Source organism: Poecilia reticulata, linkage group LG21, assembly GCF_000633615.1.
Source record: "Poecilia reticulata strain Guanapo linkage group LG21, Guppy_female_1.0+MT, whole genome shotgun sequence".
Lineage (NCBI taxonomy): Eukaryota > Metazoa > Chordata > Actinopteri > Cyprinodontiformes > Poeciliidae > Poecilia > Poecilia reticulata.
In genome coordinates, this window is record NC_024351.1 from 3,235,594 (window position 1) to 3,260,872 (window position 25,279).

General features: G+C 36.7%; 2 protein-coding genes across 7 annotated transcripts in view; both read left to right on the forward strand.

The window, feature by feature from the left end:
- Positions 1-11,016, forward strand: part of LOC103457275 (DNA (cytosine-5)-methyltransferase 3A-like) — a 54,723-nt gene extending 43,707 nt beyond the window's left edge. For 4 of the 6 annotated variants that reach the window (XM_008397291.2, XM_008397296.2, XM_008397292.2 and 1 more), the window contains 15 exons: positions 288-435; positions 1,387-1,530; positions 1,664-1,708; positions 1,977-2,056; positions 3,229-3,341; positions 4,267-4,450; positions 5,184-5,268; positions 6,124-6,269; positions 6,516-6,606; positions 6,679-6,827; positions 7,303-7,388; positions 7,492-7,564; positions 7,723-7,841; positions 8,311-8,379; positions 9,098-11,016. In XM_008397291.2, the coding sequence (XP_008395513.1) occupies positions 288-435; positions 1,387-1,530; positions 1,664-1,708; positions 1,977-2,056; positions 3,229-3,341; positions 4,267-4,450; positions 5,184-5,268; positions 6,124-6,269; positions 6,516-6,606; positions 6,679-6,827; positions 7,303-7,388; positions 7,492-7,564; positions 7,723-7,841; positions 8,311-8,379; positions 9,098-9,239 (1,674 nt within the window). In that variant the 3' untranslated portion in view covers positions 9,240-11,016. The other 2 variants (XM_008397295.2, XM_008397293.2) reach the window with 2 other exon arrangements.
- Positions 11,017-14,730: 3,714 nt separating this feature from the next.
- LOC103457274 (dihydropyrimidinase-related protein 5) overlaps positions 14,731-25,279 on the forward strand; it is a 31,232-nt gene continuing 20,683 nt past the window's right edge. The window contains exons 1-3 of the mRNA XM_008397290.2: positions 14,731-14,839; positions 20,686-20,800; positions 22,836-22,985. Of these exons, the coding sequence (XP_008395512.1) occupies positions 20,690-20,800; positions 22,836-22,985 (261 nt within the window). The 5' untranslated portion in view covers positions 14,731-14,839; positions 20,686-20,689. The remainder of the gene's footprint in view (positions 14,840-20,685; positions 20,801-22,835; positions 22,986-25,279) is intronic.

Here is a 25,279-nt window from a genome sequence, read left to right on the forward strand (position 1 = left end):
TGTGTGTGTGTGTGTGTGTGTGTGTGTATGTAGTTGTACAGTTTTGGCTTAATTATTGCTCTGAATATGTTCATTCATCAAGTTGCAATTTTTTTTCTTTTTTTTTTTTTTGAGTCTGTAAACTCTAGTTAGCGATTAATCGATTCCTGAACTAGTTAATGGTTATTTCAATAATCGATTAATCCCGATTAATTGGATTAATCAATGCCATTCTTGTTTATGTAATTGCCTATTACTTTGATTCTGCCAGAAATGAACATGAGCTCTGTGTGATTGACTGTGCTCAGGTTGCAAGTGTGCGAGCGGGGAGACCAGTTCCCTCCTGTGATGCGAGCGACGAGGCAGAAGGCGTGGAACTTCAGACCAGACAGATGATTGAGTGGGCCATGACCGGCTTCCTGCCCAACGGGCCACAGTCGCTGGATCCCCCAGAAGGTGACCAGCTGCTGCTCATGACAAGCACATTCAACCTGCGTTGTTCAAGAAGGACGAAGAGTCAATTATTCCCAAGAGATTTTAACCCTTTAACTGGCATGTGATAAATGTAGAAGTTGTTTATTTGAAATATGTCGTGTGAGAACAATCAGCAGTGGTGTTCCTCAGTGCCGTGTTCTCTCCCCTCTCCTCTTTTCTCTCTACACTACAAAAACACAAATTATTACCAAGTATTTTTCTATATTTTCTAGTTTAGTAAACTTTAAAGACAAAGATAATTTTAAAACCACATTTCATCAAGAAACATAAGCTTGTTTTAAGTCAATAATTCTTGAAAATATATTTTTTACAAAAGCACTAGTTCCACTGGCAGATTTTTTTCACTTACACTGAAAAAACACAAAATCTTACCAAGTAATTTTGGTCTAGTTTCCAGTGCAAATATCTTATTACACTTGACAATTTGCAGTAGACAAACTAACTGACAAGTAATTTTTTAGCAAGCTATAGAGGCTTGTTTTACGCCAATAATTCCTTAATATTGATTTTAAAAAAAGATGTTTGTTCCTTTGGCAGATCAATTAGCTTATAACATGGGAAAAATGTCTTGTTTTAAGTTAAATTGTCTGGCAATGAAACTGGAACTTTTTCATCAATATTAATGAATTATTGACTTAAAACAAGTCTATATTAGCTAAAAAGTTACTTGTCAGTTAGTTTGTCTTATTTAAAGTTTACTAAGATATTTCCACTGGAAACTAGACCAAACTTACTTGGTAAGATTTGTGTTTCTGTTTTTCCCATTTTAAGTGAAAAAAATCTGCTAGTGGAACTAGCGCTTTCTATACTAGTTTATGGTATGTTTGATGCTACCTGAACACTGTTAGAAAATGCTTGTAGGAGGTTTAAAATAATAGAAATCCTGGTAAACGTACGTGTTTTCTCCCACAGAGGAGCAAAATCAGTTTAAGGAAGGATACCTAGAGATGATGCCAGAGCCGGAGGCAGCGTATACACCACCACCTGCAAAGAAACCGCGCAAAAACTCAGCAGAGAAAGCAAAAATCAGAGAGGTGATTGACGAAGGGACCAGAGGTAAAGCCTGCAAACACATTTCATCATAAATTCCTCCTTCTAGATATTATATCATAATATTTGTTCCCATCTGTAAAAGTGAAAAAAGAAAGAGGTTGCCGTTTAACTTTTATCTGCATTATGTGTTTTCCAGAGAGACTCATACATGAAATCAAAAAGAAAACCAGGAACATAGAAGGTAAGAACCCTAAAATGAGCTAAATGAGATACATTTGTAGTAAAAATATGTTTTGTTTTCATCCACGTTACTTTGTCACTAAAGGTTTCCAACAGCAGCTTTTACAACCTGATCTGTAAAAGCTGCTGTAATCCTCATCAAGCTGTCGTTGCTGGATAATTATTTCCTCCTTCAATAAATATGTGCCCTTTTTCTTCTTTCTTTATTATGACGATGTTAGTTTTCAGAGTCAACTCAACCGTTGTGTTGGTTTTCTGTGTTTGTCCAGATATCTGCATCTCCTGCGGAAGCCTCAATTTCTCTCTGGAGCATCCTCTCTTCCTGGGAGCAATGTGCCAGGGCTGCAAAGTAAAAACAACAACACTTCTTTCTGACTTACGATGCTATTTTGTAGTTTATTTAACCTCAACTGGGTTCTGACTGAGTCTTGTGAAGTCAGAAAAGTTTGGCTCTGATCTGGAAAAGAGCAGAAAAATGTTTTTATTTAACTTGGGTCATTTTGAGCTACAGGGTTTGATTGATCCTAATCAGGATTTTAATTGGACGTTTTTCTATTTTGGATGCCAAGCAAAGGATTATAGGTATTAAATATCAAAAAATGTTACAGTTTTGCATTTGAAATCTACAATTGCAGTATTTGTTTTGCATTTCTAGGCTTCACGACTTATCCTGCTGTCTGGTTTTTGCAGGTTCTTTGTTAAAATTATGAAATTATTTAAGGTGGTTTAACTTGAAAATGAAAGTCCCGTCTCATACCTTGAAAATGCAATTAAAGTCGACAAGAAAATTCTTTTGGTTCTAACTCAGAAATTAAAGTTCATGAAGTCAATTTAACAACAAGAGGCAAGTTGTCTAAACATTGTTTTTTAAGTTCATTAATCTTGAATTGTGAATTTTTACTTAATGCTGCAATTTAAACCAAATAATTACTTTACAATATGCAAGAAACAAAATCTGCCCTCATCTAGTTAAAGAGCCACATTTCTCTATTATTTCACTCACAATATCAAGTTAAAATAACTTATTTTACTTTAGAATCATTAAAATTTTACATGAACAAAATGTCTGATCTGATAATAAATTTTATTAAATTCAGCTCAAAAACATTTAGTGCGAACAGAACTGCAGATCAACGTAACGCACTTCCATGTCAGGAGACAAAAACATGCCGCTAAGCATTCTGGGAATTAATTCCCACTCCTGTCTTTTTCTTCTTTCACTTTTTTTAGTGCTTGACAAAATTAATAAAAAAGTTAACACAACTTACTGCTGTAAGTTTATCTTACACAAACTCACATTTAGGTTCAAAATCTAAAACTGGCTAAATTTATTTGACTTAAAGAGTAGAAGATAGAAATCACAACTCAAATGTTTTACAGTGTACTTCTAAATGTCTGAAATATTGCAATTTCCTCGTCAAAGTTAATTAGATCGACAAATAGTGATCAGTTTTATCTAATGGCTGCTGTTGGAAATGGAAACAGTTGCTCTCCTGTCCTGATTCTGTCTTTCCTGCACAGAACTCGTTCCTCGAATGCGCCTACCAGTACGACGACGACGGCTACCAGTCCTACTGCACCATCTGCTGTGGAGGGAGGGAAGTGCTCATGTGTGGAAACAACAACTGCTGCAGGTCAGCAACAGAGCAGCTCTGCGCCGACATGCAGCAGCTGCTGCTTGTGGCCAGGACATGGTTTTAGATTTCACTTTTACAGACAGAGTTTGTGCATGAATGTCAGGATCTGATTTGTGGCTGCCTTTATGTGGAACTGGGTCAGCCCGCTCATGAGGAACAGATTTATTTACATGAATGTAGCGTACGCAGTTGATTTTAACATGTTTGTGCTGAACTTTCACAGCAGAAATCAGAAGTAACAATAATAAATCTGAACTCACTGATCTGTAGTGCATGGTAAACTACTCTGTAAAACGTTTGAAGGTGAAAATGAAAGTTAACCTGCTGCCTTTAAAATACAAAAAGTCAATTATGTTTTACTTTTATGCTGTTTTTAACAACAAGACCAATTTATCTAATCTTGAATTCTGAGATGTTATGACTTAATTCTTTAATTTAAGCCAAATAATTATTTCACATTATGCAATGATTCCCGTGTAGTTGAACCAGGATACATTTCTGTATTATTTTCACTCATATTATCAAGTTAAAATAACTAAAGGTACTTATTTTAAGTTAGAAGAATTTAAATTCTTGATTTATCTTGGAGGAACAAAATGTCTGATTATGCATTTTACTAAACATCACACTGAATTCTGCTCAGAAATACTTATTTTGAACACAGTTTCTATACTGTTTGAAGATATTGTTGTCAACTGCTGTGAACTGACAGCTAAAAAAAAGTTAAATAAAAAATTATTCATAAATGAATGAATTTATGAATTACTTGCTCTCATGCTGCAACATAAGATTCAGAGACATGCCGCTAAGCAATCTGGGAAATAACTCCAACTAGAGTTGAATCTAATGGTTATTTTAGTAATCGATTAATCTATTGATTATTCTGACGATTAATTGTGTGTGTGTGTGTGTGTGTGTGTAGGTGTTTCTGTGTGGAATGTGTAGATCTTCTGGTTGGCGCCGGCTCAGCGGCAGCAGCAATCAAAGAGGACCCCTGGAACTGCTACATGTGCGGACCCAAGAGTACCTACGGGTTGCTACGGCGCCGGGACGACTGGCCCATCAGGCTACAGCACTTCTTCGCCAACAATCATGAGCAGGAGTTTGTAAGTCTTGCTCCTCGTCAATTTAAAGCGCATCAATTATTAACGGTTCCTGTGAAAATCTCTGGATATAATCTGAGATTATGCCAGTTGCAGCAGATGGTAGAGCTGCGACACAGTCACTGATTGGTAGTCAAACAGGAAGCATTCCAGGGCTACAACTAATGATTATTTTAATATTATTTTAGATTGACTTAATAAGCAATTATATCAACTATTCTATCAATTGACGATTAATCGGGGGACATTTTTACATTTTGCAGATTTTTCATTTAACCACTTGATCTTACTTTATACTATAGTATGAATACATTATGAATGCAAATGACCAAATAATTTTTAAATAAGAAAATAAACATTTTGTTGACTAAAATGCAGCACCCATTTAGAGAATTTGAGAGTTTTGGCTAAAACATTTACAGACAAAGGTGTTTTTTCTTAAATGTAAATATACGTATATATATTCTGTAGTTTAATTTCCTTTTGTAACACTCTATGTAAACAATTAATTGATTGCTTAATTAGTTGACAATTATTTAAATGAATCTATTAATCGTTTCAGCCCTAAAGAATTCAGTATTCATCTCTCAAAGCTCATAAAATCAGTTTTATATTTACCACCAAACAGAGCATTTTTAAAAGGTTTAATATTGCTAAACTAGAAATTAAATTAATTTGTTCCTACACTTTTATTTGACTGTCTAATTCTCTCTTCTTCCTGCTACCTGTCTTACAGGAACCTGCCAAATTGTACCCTCCAGTTGCAGCAGAGAAGAGGAAACCAATCAGAGTCCTCTCCCTGTTTGACGGCATTGCCACAGGTTTGCATTTATAAAGCTGCAAAAACCCTAATAGTTTCTGGACTATAAGTTGCTCTGAAGTATAAGGGTGCGTTCACACCAGTCATGTTTTGTCCACTTTAACTAAAATCTAGTTTGTTTGTCTAGAAACTCTGGTTAGTTGGGGAGTTGTGAATGCATAATCGACCAAAAAAGCTAACTTTGTCCTCCTAAAAACCTTGGTCTCTGTTCGATTAAAGTGAACTCTGGTGCAGTTTGAATGCATATGTGAATGCCAAGCGGACCAGGACCGCTCCAAAAGCAGGAAGGGGGCTACAATGCAGGGAATTCTGGGTAAATACAACCAAAACAGATGCAAGAGTCTAACTCTAGCAAGAGAAATAGCTTGTGGTCTTTTACCAACAATCAAAGAGAAATACTACAGATGGTAAAATCTGACGTTACTCCATTTTTGTTTACATCTTGTGAAGAAGGAAGTTGTGAAGAAGACACATGTTTTTGTGTTGTTTCTTTCTGTGGTTTGTGGTGCAGCGCCACCACAGGCAAGGAGGGGAACAGTTTTTTTAATTAATTTGATTGGTTTGACTCAGTGCAGTGTGGACGAGAACAGCAGCAACTGATAATGTAACAAATGTAGCAATTTTGGTTCCCAGTCAAACCAGTGTACCAGACTAGCAGGTGTGAAAACACTCAGTCAGAAAAAGCATCATGAAGAGGAAAAAGAACATACAAGTCGGTCCGGAGAATCAGTTGCAGGACCAAACGAACTGCGACTCATAGTCTGGAAAATACAGTAGTTTTGGACGGATGCTGGTAGTTTTCTGTAGTTGTGTCAAAGCATTTCATCTGTTTTCTGCTCTTCTGTGCTCTGCCCAGGCCTGCTGGTGCTGAAAGATTTAGGCATCCAGGTGGACAAGTACGTCGCATCGGAAGTGTGTGAAGACTCCATCACTGTCGGCATGGTTCGGCACCAGGGGCGCATCATGTACGTTGGGGATGTTCGCAATGTGACCCACAAGCATGTAAGTGGAGGATTTTCACCTTTGATTCAGGGCTGAAACGATTAATCAGATTAATCATGATGAATCGATTATTGAAAGGAACCGATTAATCATTAACTGAAGGATACAGCCTCTTTTTTTTTTACAGATTAATCGATTAATTGCCATGATAGATTAATCAATAAATAAAATAGTTGTTTCAGTTGTCAGTTGTTGATGAATCCATGTTAAGGCAGAAGTAGTCATCGGTCTGTTTTACTTTGTCAGATTGAAGAGTGGGGACCGTTTGACCTCGTAATCGGAGGAAGTCCTTGTAACGACCTCTCCATAGTCAATCCTGCGAGGAAAGGCCTTTTTGGTAGGTTGAACCGCGTTTTAGTTTGTCTTGAGAAATTAAGCATTAATTTAATCCCTTAATCCTCTGCTGCAGAGGGCACCGGGCGGCTGTTTTTCGAGTTTTACCGTCTGCTCCACGAGGCGCGGCCCAAACCAGGCGACGAGCGGCCGTTCTTCTGGCTCTTCGAGAACGTGGTCGCCATGGGAGTCAGCGACAAACGCGACATCTCACGCTTTTTAGAGGTATAGCATCCTCCTCTAGGTGTCCTTCATTCCTTCCTTCTTTTCCTTTTTTACTTAATTTCCGGGTTTCCTTCTTTCCTTTCATAACGTTTTTCTTCATTCTTTCCTTCATCTCGGTTTCCTTGATTCTTTCATTTTTTTTCCTTCCTTCCTTCCTTCTTTACTTTTCTTTCTTTCTTCTTTCCTTTCCTCTTTAATTATTTCCTTTCCTTCCTTCCTTCTTTTCTTTCCTTCCTTCCTTGCTTTCTTCTTCCCCTCCTTACTTTTTTCTTTCCTTCCTTCCATCGTTTTTTCGACTGAATTTAATTTTTAGTGTTTTAATCTTATTTTTTGTCCATTTCCTGTTGTTCTGATCAGACCGATTTTAACTTCGTCAGACAAAAACATTTTTACCAAATAAAATTAAGAAGTGATCAGTTTGTCCTGCTGGCCGCCGCGTTTCCTGACATCACGAACACTTCCTGTTTCCTCTCAGTGCAACCCGGTGATGATTGATGCCAAGGAAGTCTCTGCTGCCCACCGCGCTCGCTATTTCTGGGGAAACCTGCCCGGCATGTCCAGGTGAAACAGCTCAACTCTTATTTTTACTTTTATTTATTGGTTATTCATTTAGTAGTCTCTTAATTTAAATTACACTTTTCTTTCTCCGTCTTTTCGAATAAAGCCGACCTCTGACGCCGATGGCAAACGACAAACTGGACCTTCAAGAGTGCCTGGAGCACGGCCGCACAGCTAAGGTTTGTGCTTTTTACTCATCCTTAGCATTTTTTGCAACTTGTATATACTGTAGTGTAACGTAGATAGACAGTCTGTAAATAATCCTATTAATGTGATTAAAAAGGACTCATATGTGTTTGTCTGTTTGTTTCTGTTTGGTTCCGGATGCAAATTCCAGTTTGAGAAGTTGCGTACGATAACGACACGCTCCAACTCAGTGAAGCAGGGGAAAGACGAGCATTTCCCCGTCTTCATGGACAACAAGGAGGACATCCTGTGGTGCACAGAAATGGAAAGGTATGTTGGTGTTTACAACCACAAACCTCACAAGATAAACATTAAACTTTTTAAGTTTTCTGTGTATAGAAAACCATCGAGTCATTTACTTACACAAGCATGTAGCGACAGTGGAGAGGAATTTCATCACAGCTAAAACAGAACGCAGAGAAACAGAACAGCTGAAATAACAGCAAATCGGAGAGCAGTAGAAGAAGGAAGTGAGGGAAAGAAGTGGTAAATTTGTCCTCCAGAACGACAGAAATACTTCTGGACAAGAGAGGAGGAGAGAACGATTCTTTCAATATTAAACCCATAATTGAATTATGAAACGGATAAATTGTAGCACTTGTGATGTGTCTGATCAGAGTCAGTAATCGTTCCCCACAAAGGAGATCAAATTTAACATTAAAATGTCATGCTGTTTTTATTCCTGTGGTTTTCCTGCTGCATTTTTAAACCCACTTAACACAAAGTTCATGTCGTTCAGCGATGAGGATGGAGAGAAAGCAGAGAAGAAGAAAGAGAAAGAATCAGGACAGACAGGGGAAGGCAACAGGTTGGTCTAATGAAAGGTGGAAGTGCAGGAAAAGCCACTTAACCCCAAACTATTCACTCTAAATATCATTTGTTTAAAGCTATTAAATTGATGTGACTTCATGTGCAAAGGGACGAAATGTAACAGTTTAGTGTTTGCATTCTTCCATCTTGTTCTCATAGTTTCACGTTTCCAAAGTGTATTTAGCACTCAGTCCTGCTGCTGTTATATTATTATTACACTGATTTTCAAGTTTATTAAGAACCACTGTGATGGAGCTGTAGTTTATTTATTTATTACAAACATTTTAACTTTCACAATTCAAACACCAACATATGTATTTAGATACATATTTGTTTAAATAAGAGGTAGGAAGTAGTAAAAACTTTTAGTAAAGACTTTATGTCTTATTTTACACATTATTCTTTATTTAAAGAATTTTTTTTATCTAAAATAAAACAAACACAAAAAAACCCATTGATGCCTTAACTAATAAATAGTATGTTGTGACAAAATCTGAGATTTTATCTTTAAGCCATGTCTCCCAGTGTTAGTTGCAATAAAGAAAAAACAAAACTGAATTTGTCTAACCCAGAAATTTTACTCAAGTAAGAGTAAAACATAGTAAAAATACTCCTAAAAGTAAATAAATGTAACCCAACTCTGAAAACAAGCAGTTAAGAGTTTTGTTTCAGTTTGTCTCATGCGTTAAACCTTTAAAYCGGCCTGACTGTTTCAGGGTGTTCGGTTTTCCCGTCCACTACACCGACGTGTCCAACATGAGTCGTCTGGCGAGGCAAAGGCTGCTGGGTCGTTCCTGGAGCGTCCCCGTCATCCGGCACCTCTTCGCCCCGCTCAAGGAGTACTTCGCCTGCAATTAATTACAAACCGACTCTCTCTCTCTGACACACACAAAGAGACACACATGCTGGTAACTACAAACAGAATACAGTTAGTACATGAAGGTTGGCTGATGCAGAATGACAGACTGGACAAACACACATAAACACTCACAAGTAACGTCAAAGGACTGCTCCCCCAGATCCTGTGTAGACCACTGGCTGACCTTAGTTCCCTGGTGCTACCCTGCTGATTTATACACACCAACACACAGCTGCAGGGTTTCTGTACTGTAACTCATATACATATACTTCCTGTCCAATCTTGAAACTGATGTCTTCTGGCTTTACTGCGCCGCAATAGCTGGGGTTAACCTCCAGGGGGCGCAAAAGTAACAAAGATGCCCCGGCTTTCTGTTTTTAATCTCTCTTAATGCATAAACACACCAATGACTCCTTCTGCCGTAATATTCAACTGTATTAACGCTTAGTAACAGTGGAATGAACACAAATATATTTAAAAAAAACACACATAACAGTTAATCCTCGTGGTGCTAGTCTGGTGGTGACGGAGTCCAAACGGTGCCACTTAAACTCAACACTTCTACAGTTTTTGGTGCTCTTGGAGGCTCAACAGTCTCTGTTTTTTAGTTGTTGTTGTTGTTGTTGTTTTAGTCGCTGAATTGTTTTTATTTCCCTGAGTTAAACTAAACATGTTCGTTTAGCAAAAAAAAAAAAAAGGTGTGAAAAAAAGGTGTGAACTGTAAACATCGGGACCATATGTAGTGACTTTGTGTATGAAAAAAGTGGGAATAAAATTTCTTTGAGGCAGAGCTTCTCTGATTCTACTAAAAATCTCCTTGGGCTAATTTATACCAGAAAATTTTGTTTTAAAACACATAAACATTTTCCTAAAATTCAAACCATTAGGTGGAAGATAAACTGTTTGTTGATACATGCACTCAGAAAACTAAACTTGATCTTTTTCATGTTTTTGTATTGCTCATAAAATAAGTAGATACTGTGGGACAAACTGCTCTGATTACTTGATTAATTGCCTATGATGCAGTCAGGGCCAGGGTGAAGAATAAATTAAATAAAATATTGAGAATAAAGTCATAAACTCACGAGAATAAAGTTGTAATAAGCGAACTGACAAAAATGTAATCTTGTAAGCATCTCGCAAAATTACACTTTGGTATTTGTTTTGCAAGTGAGATACTTATACAACGTTACTCTGGTAATTTTATGACTTTATTCTGGTAATCTTATCATTTTATTCTCGTAATATTCTGACTTTATTCTTATTTTTCTACGACTTTATTCTGGTAATTTTATTTTATTTTTGTCTTAGCCTGGCCCTGTACCAGCGTCATTAAATGAGGTTTAAAGTCGTCAATTTCTACTTTCAGAACAGCTCTGCCTCCAAGAGATTTTAAACTGAAACAGTAAAGGACTTTGTAGGATTCAGTATTGTTACTGCAGCAGCGTTTAGATTACCCTCCTGTTATGGTGCAGCTTCTCTCGTGCCTCAACTCCAGTCGTTGCTCATTTTTCTTTCTGTCTGGTGAAAAAGTCATCGAGTTATCCAGGAGTTGTGCTCACAGAGATCCACTTTGTGCTTTAGTTATGACACAGCAGCATCCACGGAAATCAGAGCCTGACTTTTACTCTATACACTATGCTGGTTTTCTACTTCCTGTGACTGAAACAGATAACCCTGTGTAAGTAAAACACCTCTGTTGGGTGTTTATTCTTCCTTATATTCGAAACACAATGGAATAATCTCAGTTTCTTTCCGTTTTAACTCTAAGATTAACAGATCCGTGAATTGATGGGTGGATTATTTACACAGGGGTGTCTCCGGAGAAAACCTTTCAGTCTGGTGCTTGTGGTCGGCAGTCGACCCTCTTTTCCAGGAAGCCTTCCAGTCCGCTGAACCTTTCTCAGATACCAGCTAACAACTGAACTCATGCAGTCTTTTCGCGGACGCACACGTACACAAACTACATGCACAGCCTCTCAAGTCAACCAGCAGGCTCGACGTCTTTTCCATCGTGTTTACTCTCCGTTTATACAACCAACCTTCAGGTGCTTTTTAAACTCTTTAAGCTCTTTTTTACAGTGCGCTCTCTTTCTGCAGGTCAAAAACAACACACAATCATCTGCTGGACACTCAGTGGCCGGCTTTTCTGCTTCTTGTAAACAAAAAACAAACTCATGCATACTGTGCTCTTTGCTGGTCGCCTGTGTTACGGTCAGGCTTCCCAGGCGCTGCAGGGTGATTCCCCGCATCGCTCGGTGCTCCCAACCCCTTGCCCTCCCATCGCCAGGTGCTGCATGTCAGTCAGTCAGTGTAATCTCTGATTCCATGTTAGATTAGGGAGTATAATTATTATAATAATAATAATATGATAATGATAATAATTACAATAATAATCTGTTATTGTGTGTGTGTACTGTTCCAGGTTGGTGCTCAGTTCAGTTCAGTCTCGGCCTACAGATATAGGGGAGAGAGAGGCTAGAGAAAGCATATTTACAGTTAGTATAGTGACTTGTKCTATTGTACTCGAGAATGCCAGGACAAATAGTGGGAAAGATGAGCTGTGCAAAGGTCTCAGACCAGAAATGAGTTGAAACAAGCAAAAGAAATGAAATCAGAAGTCAGATCCATCCACGTGAACCAAGTGCTTTCCTGTCTCATGAAAAGTCTAAGGGTGTTTTCTCACCTGAAAGTCCGATAGACTCTGTTCGATTGGGGACCAAAATTGCAACTTTTGTTACATTTTTAGTTGATGCAGTTCGCTTTCACTAATTAAAAAAATCTGTTCCCCTCCTTGCCTTTGGTGGCGCTACACCAAGAACAACTGAAGGAAACGGCACAAAAATACCTCTGAAGAAGACACTGAGAGCAGCTTCCTTTTCGTAAAATGCAAACTAAAATGGAGTAGCGTATAAGACCACRACRTTTTTTCCAGTTAGTGCTGGACAAATGTTTCTTTTGGTTGTATTTACCCAGAATTCCCTGCGCTGTAGTTCACTTCCTGCTTTTGGAACTGTCTCCAGTCCACTTGGCTTTCAAACTGCAACAGAGTTCACTTCAACCAAACCCAGACTGGTTTTAGGCAGACAAAAGTTTGTTTATTTTGGTCAGGTTTCACATTCTCATCTCCCCAAACGAACCGGACTTTCTAGGCAAACRAACTTTAGTTCAGTTAAAGCAGACTAAACAGGACTGGTGTGAATGCACCCTAAAACAAAATAAACAAATCTTATTTAAGTTGGAATAAAAAGTGTTTATGGCAACATACTTAAGTTTTTGGGAAAAATTTAAGAGTATACWAAAATTTTAATCCCAAAAAAACATAATTACATTCTGTTTGTCRGTGAATTAAGCAAACACTTGTAATAGGCCAATTAGAAAATTACATATTGGACAAACATTGTACTGTTTTTATGTATTTTTAAAGTACCTCTCAATACTTTACTGCAGCTCACAGGGAAGTTGTCAATCAGAAGCAGACTTGGAATAATGTGAAAGATWAAAACACATTATTTTAGGTTCASGAAGCACAACAACACCAACAATTTATTCATCTAACCTTAAGCGCTATCATGATTACTTTCACATTTTTTCTCTAATTCTATTAAATAAAAGGGCAGATTAAATTTTAGGTTGCTATCCATTCATCAAATTTAAAGTAAAAGAATATATATCATCACTTAACATCAAATTTAGAGTGATTACTGTGTTTTTCAGTCATTGTCAAGTCCTCTARTAATCAAGAATTTATATTATTCAACTTTAGCAATTTTGTTTGTGGAAAAAAAAAGTTAATTGTAAATAAATTCTGCCTTGTGCTCTGAAGGTAGAGAAATGTAACTTTAAAACTAAGGCTTTTCTTTCTTTTTTTCTCATTAGTTTTTGCTTTGACCATGTGATAACTTCTTGTAGCTTCATTTGCTAAGGATAATTGAAACCACATGCTGATGATTAAAAGGGTTACCTAAAATCGTCAGAAGTAAAATAGTTGTTAAATCTTTCTTTAAAATAAATAATAAGATGCAACAAAAACTGAAAAGCACATTCTGGTTCGCTAAAAAAACCAAACATGTTTCAACGCATTTCTGTCTGAGAGCACAGGACGGTAAAAGTGATTAGGAACCCAGTCGCTCTTTCTAAACGATGGGTGACACGGTGATGATGTTTCTGTTCGCCTATCGACAGCTTTTAGGCTGAGTGATGCGCTGTTTTCAACACATACACTTTGCAAACAAACATCATAAACACTTCGTTCGACAGAGCGACGTTTGCTCAGACACATGCAACACCCACAAATACAACGCCGCGGCGCATGCAGACACTCATCTCATGGACTAAATGAAAGATGAGGAGCTTTTAGGAAAAGGAAGACCTGTTGGTGTTTCAAAAGGTGCTAAAATTTTATCAGAAAAATATATTGTTAGGAGTAAAATCTAATTGGTCTTTACTATGACTGTATTTAAGTTGTAGTTGTAGAAAGACACTATTATGATTTTACTCTTGTATGAATATAAACTAATTAAAAAGGAATTTTAACTTTGTACTTGAACTATGTAAAATATATGTGAATAAAAAAAACGACTGTTTCTTGTGATTCTGTGTAACCTACCTGTGTGCTTATTTAATTTTTTTATATCAATTTTTGTTTAAGCCTCTATTGATGTTTTGTAAACTCATTAAGAGCAGGTTTTTAAATATAGCTAGTTATGACAGTGCGATAAAATTAGTTTAAACTCTCAAAACGTCAATCTTAGTTTTGAGAGAATTATTCTCTAATTTTGGTGCATTTTATGGTCAAATACTTTCACTGTATTATAGTAAAATAAACAAAAATGTTTTGAAAACTGCAGCAGTGTTGATGAGAAAGTTAAAGTATTGCCTCTAACTTATACAGTATTCAAGAAGTATATATAGTTGAATCAGTAATATTAAATTAGACAGTCTTTTCCTATTTAAGGTTAGTAAGAATTACAAAATTTTGTATTATTTATATTTGCAAAATTTCTTTAAACATAGAAATTAGCTAATACTTTTTTTGTTGTACATTAAAAAAAATTTCTTCTGTGTACCCAACACAACAGTCAGAAAATATCGTGATGTTGCTTTCAAGAAGGTTTAGCAATTTTACATTTAATGACAAGAAATCACATTTCTGTTTTTTAAAGTGAGTCACCCACTTTTTAGGTCAGGTAGGTGTCAGTTAAGTTCACTCTTATTGATCGAAAATTTACTGATTCTCCGACGAAACAAAAAGATATTACGTTATTGTGTGACCAATAAGAGCGAAAAATCATAAAGAATTGAAATGAGAAACATACTTTTTTTCCAAGCATTTGAACGCAGCACATCTCCAGCTGCAGTGAAGACCCGCCCCTGTCTCCCGAGTAACGGGAGAGATTACGCCCTGTGATTGGTCCGATTTTAGCCGTTGGTCCTCTTCAAACGGCTTCCGATTGGATGTTGGTTGACCGTCAGCCGAGAAGCATCTGCGGCTCGCGCTGTGGCAGCTGTCCTCGCGCACTCGGTTGGTGCTCGGCTCGGACCGACAGACTAAAGCTCCGCTGGAGGAGGACGGTGTTGGAATCCACGAATATAAACGGTAGGAAAACAGAGTAATGACAAAAAACAAAGAAAATGTAACGGTGTATGTTTTGGATGTAAAACACCTGCTGATCAAAATGGGCCAATTGTTTGCGTTTTAGTCCTCTCACGTTTATAAATTGTGTATTAAACGCCTTTTAAGGGTTAATTACGACAGGGTTCTTCTCGAAATCCGCTAATTTTCCGCTCTGTGCGGTTATAATATATAAATGCCATCGGTTCCTGATGCTTATTTTGGATTCATTTGAATAAAATAATTAAAGTGAGCCAATATGGGGGAGGAAATGATCGAAATTTATTCAAACCCGTTTAAAAATGGAGGGTTTGCATTGTGGGAATATGACATCTTGTGCTGTTGGTGAAAAAATATGGGTGAGTTTTGATTGTCCTTTTGTCGTGTCACTACATTAAAGGCGTGTATACGTTATGTAAGTCTATTATTTTGTTTGTTGCTTGTTCTCTTTTCATCTAAATCCATTGAGTCATTGTAAAGATGATGGTTCACACGGCCCAACCTAGATTTTTATGTGTGGTCATTTTAATGTAGTAGAATAAGTTAATAGTTATTCCTTTATGCTTTGTTGGGAAGGATGAATTTGTAGTTTATGGTGCTGAGATATTTTACATTGGTTGGTTTTGGCCATCTTTACTGGTGCAGGAAAATAAGATGAATACATTAGCAGGATGCTATTGAACAGTGATGTTAAACACACTTTACAAATATTAAGAGAAAACAATTACTAAGATGTCCTGCAAGTTTACTTTGCAGATCCGTCTTGGTGTTTATAGCTCTGCAGTAAAATGTGAGTATCCTGATGTGGAATCCGTGTTGACCATCTGTAATCAGTACTGTTTGAAAAGCATACAGGCTTGCACAGATCAGCTTTTTGTCCCATAAACAGAGATAAATCAGAGTATATTTCATCTATTATGATGAAAATCTATCTAGGAGCGGTTATTGTAAATGTATCTTGACCATTTGCTCATAGATCAGTAACACTCCCACCATTAACAACATTTCATTGCCATCTTGTAGGAAGCACTGTTTCCCATTTTGATGTCTATTTTTAACACCAGATGCATGTTTGCTCAGGCTTTTAAGAAGCTGCACGGTTCACACACTCGCACAGATTCAGGGGCTCACACACGTTTACATTGACTGTCACACTGTGTGTATTGCACACCGTCCGACCCCCTGGCGATAACTATCCAGATCAAGCTGGAGTCAGCAGCTGTCTTACTTGTTTCTTCTCACCTGCAGCGTGCAGCGACACTCACACACCCAAAGATGCCACGCATGTAGCCTCAGAAACGCACATCTGAAGATGTCAGCAGATATACGTGTCAAATTCAAGCCTCTGAACACCAAGGCTTTTACCAATCATATAGTGAAGAGCTGTAACTAACGATTATTTTAGTAATCAATTATTCTTACGATTAATCAGTTAATCAGATTTTTTTAAAAAGGCACATTCTTCTGATTTTTCATTTAACCACTTCAGCTTTTTTATAATCAAATATATATTAAGTGATGAAAATAAAACAATTAAATTATTTTTAAAATAAGAAAATAGACATATTATTACCTAAAATCCAATAACAGCAAAGGATGCATTTGCAGCTAAAAATATATATTCCTAACATTAACATATGAAAAGCTTTTTCTGCTTATCACCAACCCAATATATTACTGATCTGTTGACTATTATTGGATAAACCGATTAATAATTGCATTAAAAAGTTGCTTAATAGGATATTTTTTTTTTACAGAACTTGAATCAGAAGAAGCTAAAACTAGGTTATTTGAGTTTTAGGTACAAAACAAAGTTGTTGTTTTTTATCTTAAATGGAAAATGTGTATATTTTTGGACATTTTTTGCTTAATTGCTGCCCTGACTGTGTTGGTTTTTTTCAGTAAATGGCCTTTTTTTGGAGTTTGTATACTCCAGTTAATGATTAATTGTTTACTAATTTATTTGACGATTATTGCACTAATAAATTAATCATGATTAATCGTTTCAGTTCTAATATCTTTTTGCTTAATTGCTGCCATGTCTGTGTTGGTTTTTTTCAGTAAATGGCCTTTTTTGAGTGTATTCTCCAATTAACGATTAATTGATTACTAATTGATTACTAATTTATTTGACGATTATTGTACTAATCGAGCTATCACGGTTAATCACGATTAACCGTTAATCACGATTAACGGTGATTAATCGTGATTAACCGATTAATCGCATGATTAATCGCATGATTAATCACGATTAATCACGATTAATCGTGATTAATCGTTTCAGTTCTGTTATCTTTTTGCTTAATTGCTGCCCTGACTGTGTTGGTTTTTCAGTAAATGGCCTTTTTGGAGTCTGTATACTCCAGTTAACAATTATACAAATTTATTTGACGATTATTGCACTAATTGATTAATCACAGTTAATCGTGATTAATAATTTCAGTTCTGATATCTTTTTGGTTTTATTTAAAGTGTTTTAAATGAGCACAGAGCTCTAAAAGTGGATGTTTAATGCTTTGTAGATGCTATTTTATTTAAAACTGTGTGTGACTTTGTGATCATGCGATATGGTGACTCTGCTCCTCATCCATTATTAATTCAGCACCTCATTAAAAAACCGCATGCAGAAAGCAGAACAGTTTGGCTGCTTATGAGACGATTGCATCCTACTGAACTCAGTGTGTGTATTTATGTGTGTGTGAGGCGTTAGTTCATGCATGCATGTAAGTGCTGAAGCAGCCGGTCGCAGCATGCGTGAGAAATACTGCCTGGCTTGTGACTGTGTGTGGGTCTCTGTTTGCGTTCCTGCCTGTTATGACAGCCATGATGCAGCAGAAAGCAAACACACAGTCACTGATTAAATCTAAGGCGTGTGCATTTTTCACCTATCGTTGTTGGAGACACTGCGAGTCTTCTAAGATTACAAACGCCCCACTCAGGTTTTTGTCATCTGACCCTTACAAAGCAATCAGTTGAGGTCTGAACCGCTTCTTCCAGCTAAACACTAATGGTTATATACATTCATGTAATTCAGGTTTAAATGTTTAAATCACAGAGACTTTTTCAAGAATTTGGGACTGTGATTCAGCATCCCAGGTAGGTCTTTCTACTAAGTTAGTTTGTTTTTTGTCAGTTCCCAAATAGGTAATAATTAGAATTAGGCCTACCACAATAATACATTTTGCAAAATGATTAAAAAAACTCAACTAAATACTGAAAAAAAAGGGTTTTAACAAGAGTAGGAACAGTAGCACTTTACTCATTGCTTTATTGTTCATGATTGAGGCATAGTTTAGACACCACTCTGTGTTTTTGTTGCTAAATATTTGGATTTTTTAGATTTTCATAAAAACATTTGAACAGAGCAGTATCCAGTATAAAACTGAGGAATGTTTTCTCAACTTCGCCTTAGAAAGCCAGTAAAATCCTTCATTTGGCACCAGGATTTTAATCTCCCCTCCCTTAAACTGCTCTTGGGCTGCGTATGTTTGTGAACTTGAAGGGTGTTACTGTTCAGAGTGACAGTTATATAAGTTAACTTTAATTTCCTCCAGCCTTAAAGTCTTTATGGACTCACAGAGCCTGCAGTATCCAGTGGCAGCAGTTCTGATTCCCGGGACAGAAATGGTGACAACGGCTTCGACCTTTAGTTTATGAAAGTCAGAATATGAAACCAAAATCTCTTTCTTTCTGTCTAGATTAGTTTCTTTCAACTCCACTGTTCCCTTTTCTCTCAAAGTCACTGACTTTGTGTCTCTTTTGCAGTTTTAACAAAGGTGAAAATAACATATGGCCGAACAATAGATATTCTTGTTCCGTTAGTATTACATTAGTAACGTCTTCATTCTGGTTCTTTGGGCTCAATTTTGTTTAGAGACTTAATAATTCATTTTATTTGTCGTTTCTGTTGTTTTGTTTATTTATTTTTGGATATCTGAAATGTCTTCCGGCTCCAGTGTTAAATGTTCACTGAGATTTAAAGTACATCTTTGAGAATGTGTTCTTGCATTATTATGCCTTTACCATTGTATTACATGAAAATGGTCTCAAAACAGCAATAATATCGTTTATCGCAATAACTTCTGGAACAATTATCAATTAATTGTTACTTAGCTTAAAAAAGGCAATTTGCTGAAAGATTAACACACCGAGAGATGTAATTAAGCCACAACTGTACAAAAAATACACAATTTGTATTTAAATCGGTAAAAGTGCCATAGTTTTAGCTTCACCTGGTTCAAATTCACTATAGGAATGCTGTTTTTGCATCTTTGGCAATAAAATACTTATTTTCTTATTTTAAAGAGGAATTGAAGTGTTAGTGTCTAAATATATGACATGGTTAAAAAAAGAATAAAAAGGTTTAAGTGATGAAATTAAATATTTGCAGAATGTGCCAATATTTTAATCATCAGAAAAACATCCTGCATCGTTTCCAAAAACTTTCAGATTTCTTTAATAGTGTACGATTGCRTTAAAACAGATTCTTATAAAACCTTCAGTTGTAAGCCATTATGCATCGTTTGGAGTCATTTGAACATTTAGGTGTTTGTGTGTGGCCTGGTTTCCTTCTGAACGCTCTTCAGCTCACTTCTCCAGGGAAACCAGGCTCTTATTCAGGCGGTCCGGCCCTCAGGGCTCTGCTTTCCATGCTGCACGCCCCTCCAACGTCATGTTTACCTCAACCGCCTCAGGCAGCAGCATCTTTGTGCAATAATCTACTTTCTTTTGTAATCAGTAAATTGGTTTATTTCTCCGGTCACCACTCTCCAGTCCATTATTGGAGTCTGACCTGATTAAACTACAGGTATAAATTATCTGGAATAAATGGATTTTGAGCACTAGGAAGCAAAATTGTGGATATTTTTCAGACTTTTCCATTTATAGACTATAATATAAATTCTCTATAAACTTTTGTCATGATTGTGTTCCCGTTCTTCCCCTTGCGCTCCCCTCTTTCCTCCGCTCTCTTTCTGTTCTCCTTTGTGTTGATTTTGTATAACTGAGAGGCTATTGTGTGCTGCTATCAAWCACATTGCATGCAGCCATCCATGCAGAATATACACAGAGAGATGCTTGTTGAGGAACCTCTTTAGCTTGTTGATCCCATCAGGTTACTGGAGGAAACTGGTTTATCTTAAAGCATGGATTATTTAAAACATCAGACAATGAGATAGGCAAACCACATGAATATGTTTATTATAATGAWGTTATCATAGCTAGCAGTTACAGCTGTAGGGCACTGAATATGAGTGGGTCTCATAAAGCAGAAAATCAACGCTAATTAGCATGTTAGCATAAATTAATTAGCATGTTTTTGTCTCCACATATTGAATGGTGATYACCTGCTTGACTTTGGAGAAGATAGTTCTTCTTTTGTGTTTTATCTCCTTATCAAATAATTTTTTTCAGAAAATAAAACCTACCGGAAAACTRTGGAGTTKGAAGTTATAATWTTTCACGTCYGGATAAGATGGTGTGCTTTTAGACTTTTTATTCATTTCTAACCTACAAACATTTCAAATATTATTTAGCCTTTTAAATTGATTTGTATTTTATCATCTGTTTTAGATTTGCCACATTAAACTAGCCCTTCAGTCTGCATTAAATTTCACCAATTAAAGCATTGAAATTACTATTTTTTATTGTGTAGAAACAGAATTAAGTATTACAGATCACAAATTGTGCTTRAAAGAATCTTTATGCAGTCACATGAGCTGGATCAGTGCATCCTCAATGCATCAGGAAGTCCCAATKCATTGAGAAAAGTATGAATTTTTGCTCAGTTGAATATGTTTATATATTGAATTTCAGTGTTTTCTGTCCTATAGAATCATGGCTGCTAACATGGGGTCCATGCGCATCCTCATCAAGGGAGGGAAGGTGGTGAATGACGACTTCACACAGGAAGCAGATGTTTACATTGAGAACGGCATCATACARCAGGTAACCGCAGTTACAAACCTTTACATACAACAAAATAAGCACATAATCTCACCTCATTTCATAACAGTTTAAAAGGTCACTTTTTCCCCTATCTGTTGGAAAATCCAACCTCAACCCACTCATTCTCTGAGTAGTGCCTTCCTAGCTCACAATACTCTGTTGTAAAAGGTTTTTACCACTCAGTGAAATACGGGGCCATGATAGTGAAGACTAAAATTAGCTCTAAAGTTGTTGCCATGGAGATATTTATCACTTTATTTAGAAAAGATGGACTTGACTCAGCAGCCTAGAAASCTGAKATTTAATCTCATAAAATTTGCTTCTTCTTTTTTAACTCTATCTGTTTATTTCTGGAATCACAAATATGAATTGAACTAAAGTTAAATAATATATTATCTGAGGAATATCCAGTTRTTAGTTCACATTAGTGCAGTTACTTGCTTTCAAATCAAATTATATARCTTTCTCCATCTGCTGTTTAGAATAAATTATATGTTTTACACAAATAACTATTCATTAACTATAGGGCTTAATCGATTAATCAATTGTTCTCACAATTAATCGGTTAATTGAGTAAAAAAATTGGCTTATTCTGCAGATTGTTTTACTTGTGCCTTTTTTGGACAATATTAGAAATATGTAAAAAGATGCAAAAAAAACCCAACACCAAACAATTGAAGAAGAAAATACCGTATTTTCCGCACTATAAGGCACCTAAAAACCTTCAATTTCCTCAAAAGCCGACAGTGCGCCTTATATATGGACCAATATTGAGCCACAACAGGTCTAGCAACTACGGTAAGCAGCCGCCGACTTCATTTTTCCTGTAGAAGAAGAAGTGCGCAGTGCATGCTGGGATGGTTGTCAGAACGCTGGTTTGTTAATAAAGTTTGATAATACATTTAAAGCCGGGGATGAAGGGGAGAGACAGAGACTGCGGTGGCAGCATGTCGGTTGGTCTGTGTTACCCAGAAAGCAGTTGGGCACAATATCGCAACACCAACAGCGTGAGTGAAACAATGACTGGGGCAGCTACTATATAAAGCACTCGGGGACCACTTCTTTACAAATGTGGTTGTGTAATAATAGAGTACGGAGCAAATTGGCAACCCAAACTGAATCGTCTATTCTATGCGCCTTATGATACAAATATTATTTGCATTATATATGAAAAAAGTTTTAAAATAGGCCACTCATTGAAGGTGCGCCTTATAGTGCGGAAAATACGGTAAACATTTTATTGTCTAAAATGCAACAACTTAGGATTCTTTAGTGGACTATTGATCATTTGTAGCAAATGATGCATCTGCAGCTAAAAACATGCATCTAACATCTACATTTCAAAAGCCTTTGCAGAATTTGATCCAGAAAAAGCTAAAACTACACCACCAGAGGAGTTTTAAGTTGAACATATTTGCAGACACATATATTTTTTTATATTAAATGCAAGATGTGTGGTGATCTGTGTTGGTGTATTTATTTCTAGGTTTTTTCTGAGTTTAGTTAGTTCTGTTCCCCTGTGAGTCCTTGTGGTGTCCTGTCTCCTTCCCCTTGATTGCTTCCCAGGTGTGTCTCGTTCCCTGATTACCCTCCCTGTGTAYTTAACTCCACCTGTGTTCTTTGTCTCTCWYYGCGTTTTGTCGTCTGTCCGCTCCCAGTGCCTTTGAGTTTGTTACCTGTTTTCATTATTAAACATCATTTCATCATGACTACCTGGGCCTACCTTCTCACCAACACCTACAAATCATAACAGGATGTTTATATTTCTTTTGTACATTTTAGCTTAGTTGCTGCTCTGAGTATGCTGTTCCTTCAACAATTGATCTTTTTTGATTGTTTACTAAATTAGTTGTCAATTATTTCAATAATCTGATTAATCACGATTAATACGATTAATCGTTTTAGCACTAATCAACTATCCCAGTGAAATAAAATATTTGCATTACAAGAGCAAAGTCCAATCAACAGAACAATGAATGTTTAGTTCGGTGCCGTTCCTCGGTGATGTTCAGGCTGTGTTTGTGTTGTGTGGCAGGTTGGGAAGGAGCTGATGATCCCAGGTGGAGCGAAGGTGATCGATGCTTCTGGAAAGCTYGTGCTGCCAGGTGGAATCGACACCTGCGTTCACCTGCAGCAGACGTTCATGAACGCCAGCATTCAGGACGACTTCTACAGTGGAACCAAGGTACCGTGTCTGTCTCATCTCTTTACAGTGAAAAGGCCTTCAGCTCCAGATGTGTTGAAGATTTCCATGAATGCCCATTTTGTTTAGTCTCTTTCTTATAGTTGATCTGCAATGCTTCATTTTGAAACCTCTTGGGTGAGTCATTACAGCAGGTTTGGAGTAATCAATGACATTGATTACTCATTGGAGCATTATATTAAACATGGGGAACCAATATGTGGTTTTAAACTTTTACCTTTTTGTCTTTCTTTTGGTTTGTTTTGTTTGTATTTCCTTCTAATTCATGCAAAGCACTTTGCTGAAAATGTTCTGTATAAATAAAATTACGGTCCTTTACCTTACCGTTGGATTTATTTTACATTGGAGCATTGTACGGTATGTTGGCGTTTGAGACCTTTTAGTCCACTTTATGTTGTCAGACTGATCATTGTAGGTCCACAGTAATTTGGCCAGAGTTCAGCTAGTGAATTTTACCTCATCTTTTCAAAACATGTCGTTAATAATCACTTTGTTCATGACTTTATGCAACAACAAAAGCAAAAACAGAAGAAATCTGTTAAATAGTTTTCACCCCAAACTCTAAAACCTTAGAATTAAAACTGAACTATTAGGATAAATATTATTTCTACTGGTTCTGTACTTCCATTTATTATTGATGCTCATCTTCTCTCTCAAAGGAGAGAAAATAATTTTATTCAGTGTAATTGTTGCCTGTGGTGCTAAACACGTGTTGGAGGTTGTTTTGTTCTCCATGTATTCATTTGTCTTTTATATTTTATAACTAAAGTTGACTTTTTGCACATTTTGTTTCTCACGACCTCAGAAGATCCATATTTTCAGATACATACATTTATATACTATTATTTATGCAACATTATTATGCATGAATTAGAAATGGAGCAGAATTTATTGTAGAAAAAAGGTAAAAAGTGCGATTATTTTTATGTCTCAGTCAAACTTAAATACAAGTCATACATATTCTTACTTCACCGCGTCTCGGTTCAACTCCAACTGAAGGGTGTTGAGTGGATCTTGAGGAAAAGTGACTTGTTCCTGTGCCAGCGTTTCCCCCGGCAACCCAACCCATTGCCACCGCTGCCATGGCAACTAACCCCCCACCTCCCCACGCTTCCACTGTGGCAATGTCTGCCTGTTTGTGAGTACGTGCACACATGACCACAGTGGCATTGTTTTTTTTTTCCCCGTTTCCACTATGCTGAGCCTGTTACCATAGCAACCGCGATCTTTCCGAACCCAAAAACTATTTCCCTCTGCATCCTCCACCCTGCCCCCCATTGCTTTGTAACAGTTTGACCCTTCTTCCTTCCTCCCCGCTGGTCTTGTGCTTCACCCCCTGTAAGTGGGAGGACAGTTTGATAATAGTGTTTAAAAAAAGAAGATTGTGAAGCATGAAAAAAAAAAAATAGTAAAAATAAATACATTTTACAAAAGGGGGATATTAGTGCTTCACTGAAGCGCTGCAAATGAAATTAAGTATATCTTTGTTTTTAATCATATTATAAGTTTTTGATACATTWCGTCCAATTTTATTACTTTTACAAAACTAAATATTATATTATTTTTTGTTTTATTGTTTATCTCCCTGTGATGCTGTGAAACACTTTAGTCAGCTAAGGTTGTTGTAAATGTGCTATTTTATCATTTCATTCATTGATTAATTGGATATAAATGCATAACATAAGTTCCTACTTCTGTGCCTAAAATAAATTAAAAAATTTAAATGTGTTAATTCACTATCCACTTGTTAGCCATGAAAGATTTTTTCAGTGATTTAACTAGAAAAAGGTTTCTTGAACAATCACACTAATGTTGAGTCATTTGTTTGCTAGTGAAATGTTTCTAAGTGTTTTTTTATTGTTATAAAGTGTCTGACATGAGCAACCTGAATTTAATAATATAAAAGTATATACTGGGATTGACACTTTTAGATTTGTATGAGATTTTGTTTTTGTTTATATTCTTGCCATCCTGTCTCACATAATGTAAGACTAAAATGTTTATAAAAGCAGTTTAATTCAAATAGATTTCCATCTTTATTTATAGCAGTGGTTCTCAATCTTTTTTGAGGTACCGAACCCCCCAGTTTCATGTGCGCATTCATCGAACCCTTCTTACCCCCCACCCCCGCACCCCCTGCACAGTGGCGGAGCTAGAGGGGGGGCCAGGGAGGCCAGTGCCCCCCCAGTCATCTGATTGGCCCCCCTAGTGGCCCCCCCAGATGATTGACATGTAACAGCGCCAGGTTATTCCTGCACATTATTTGGAATCATTCT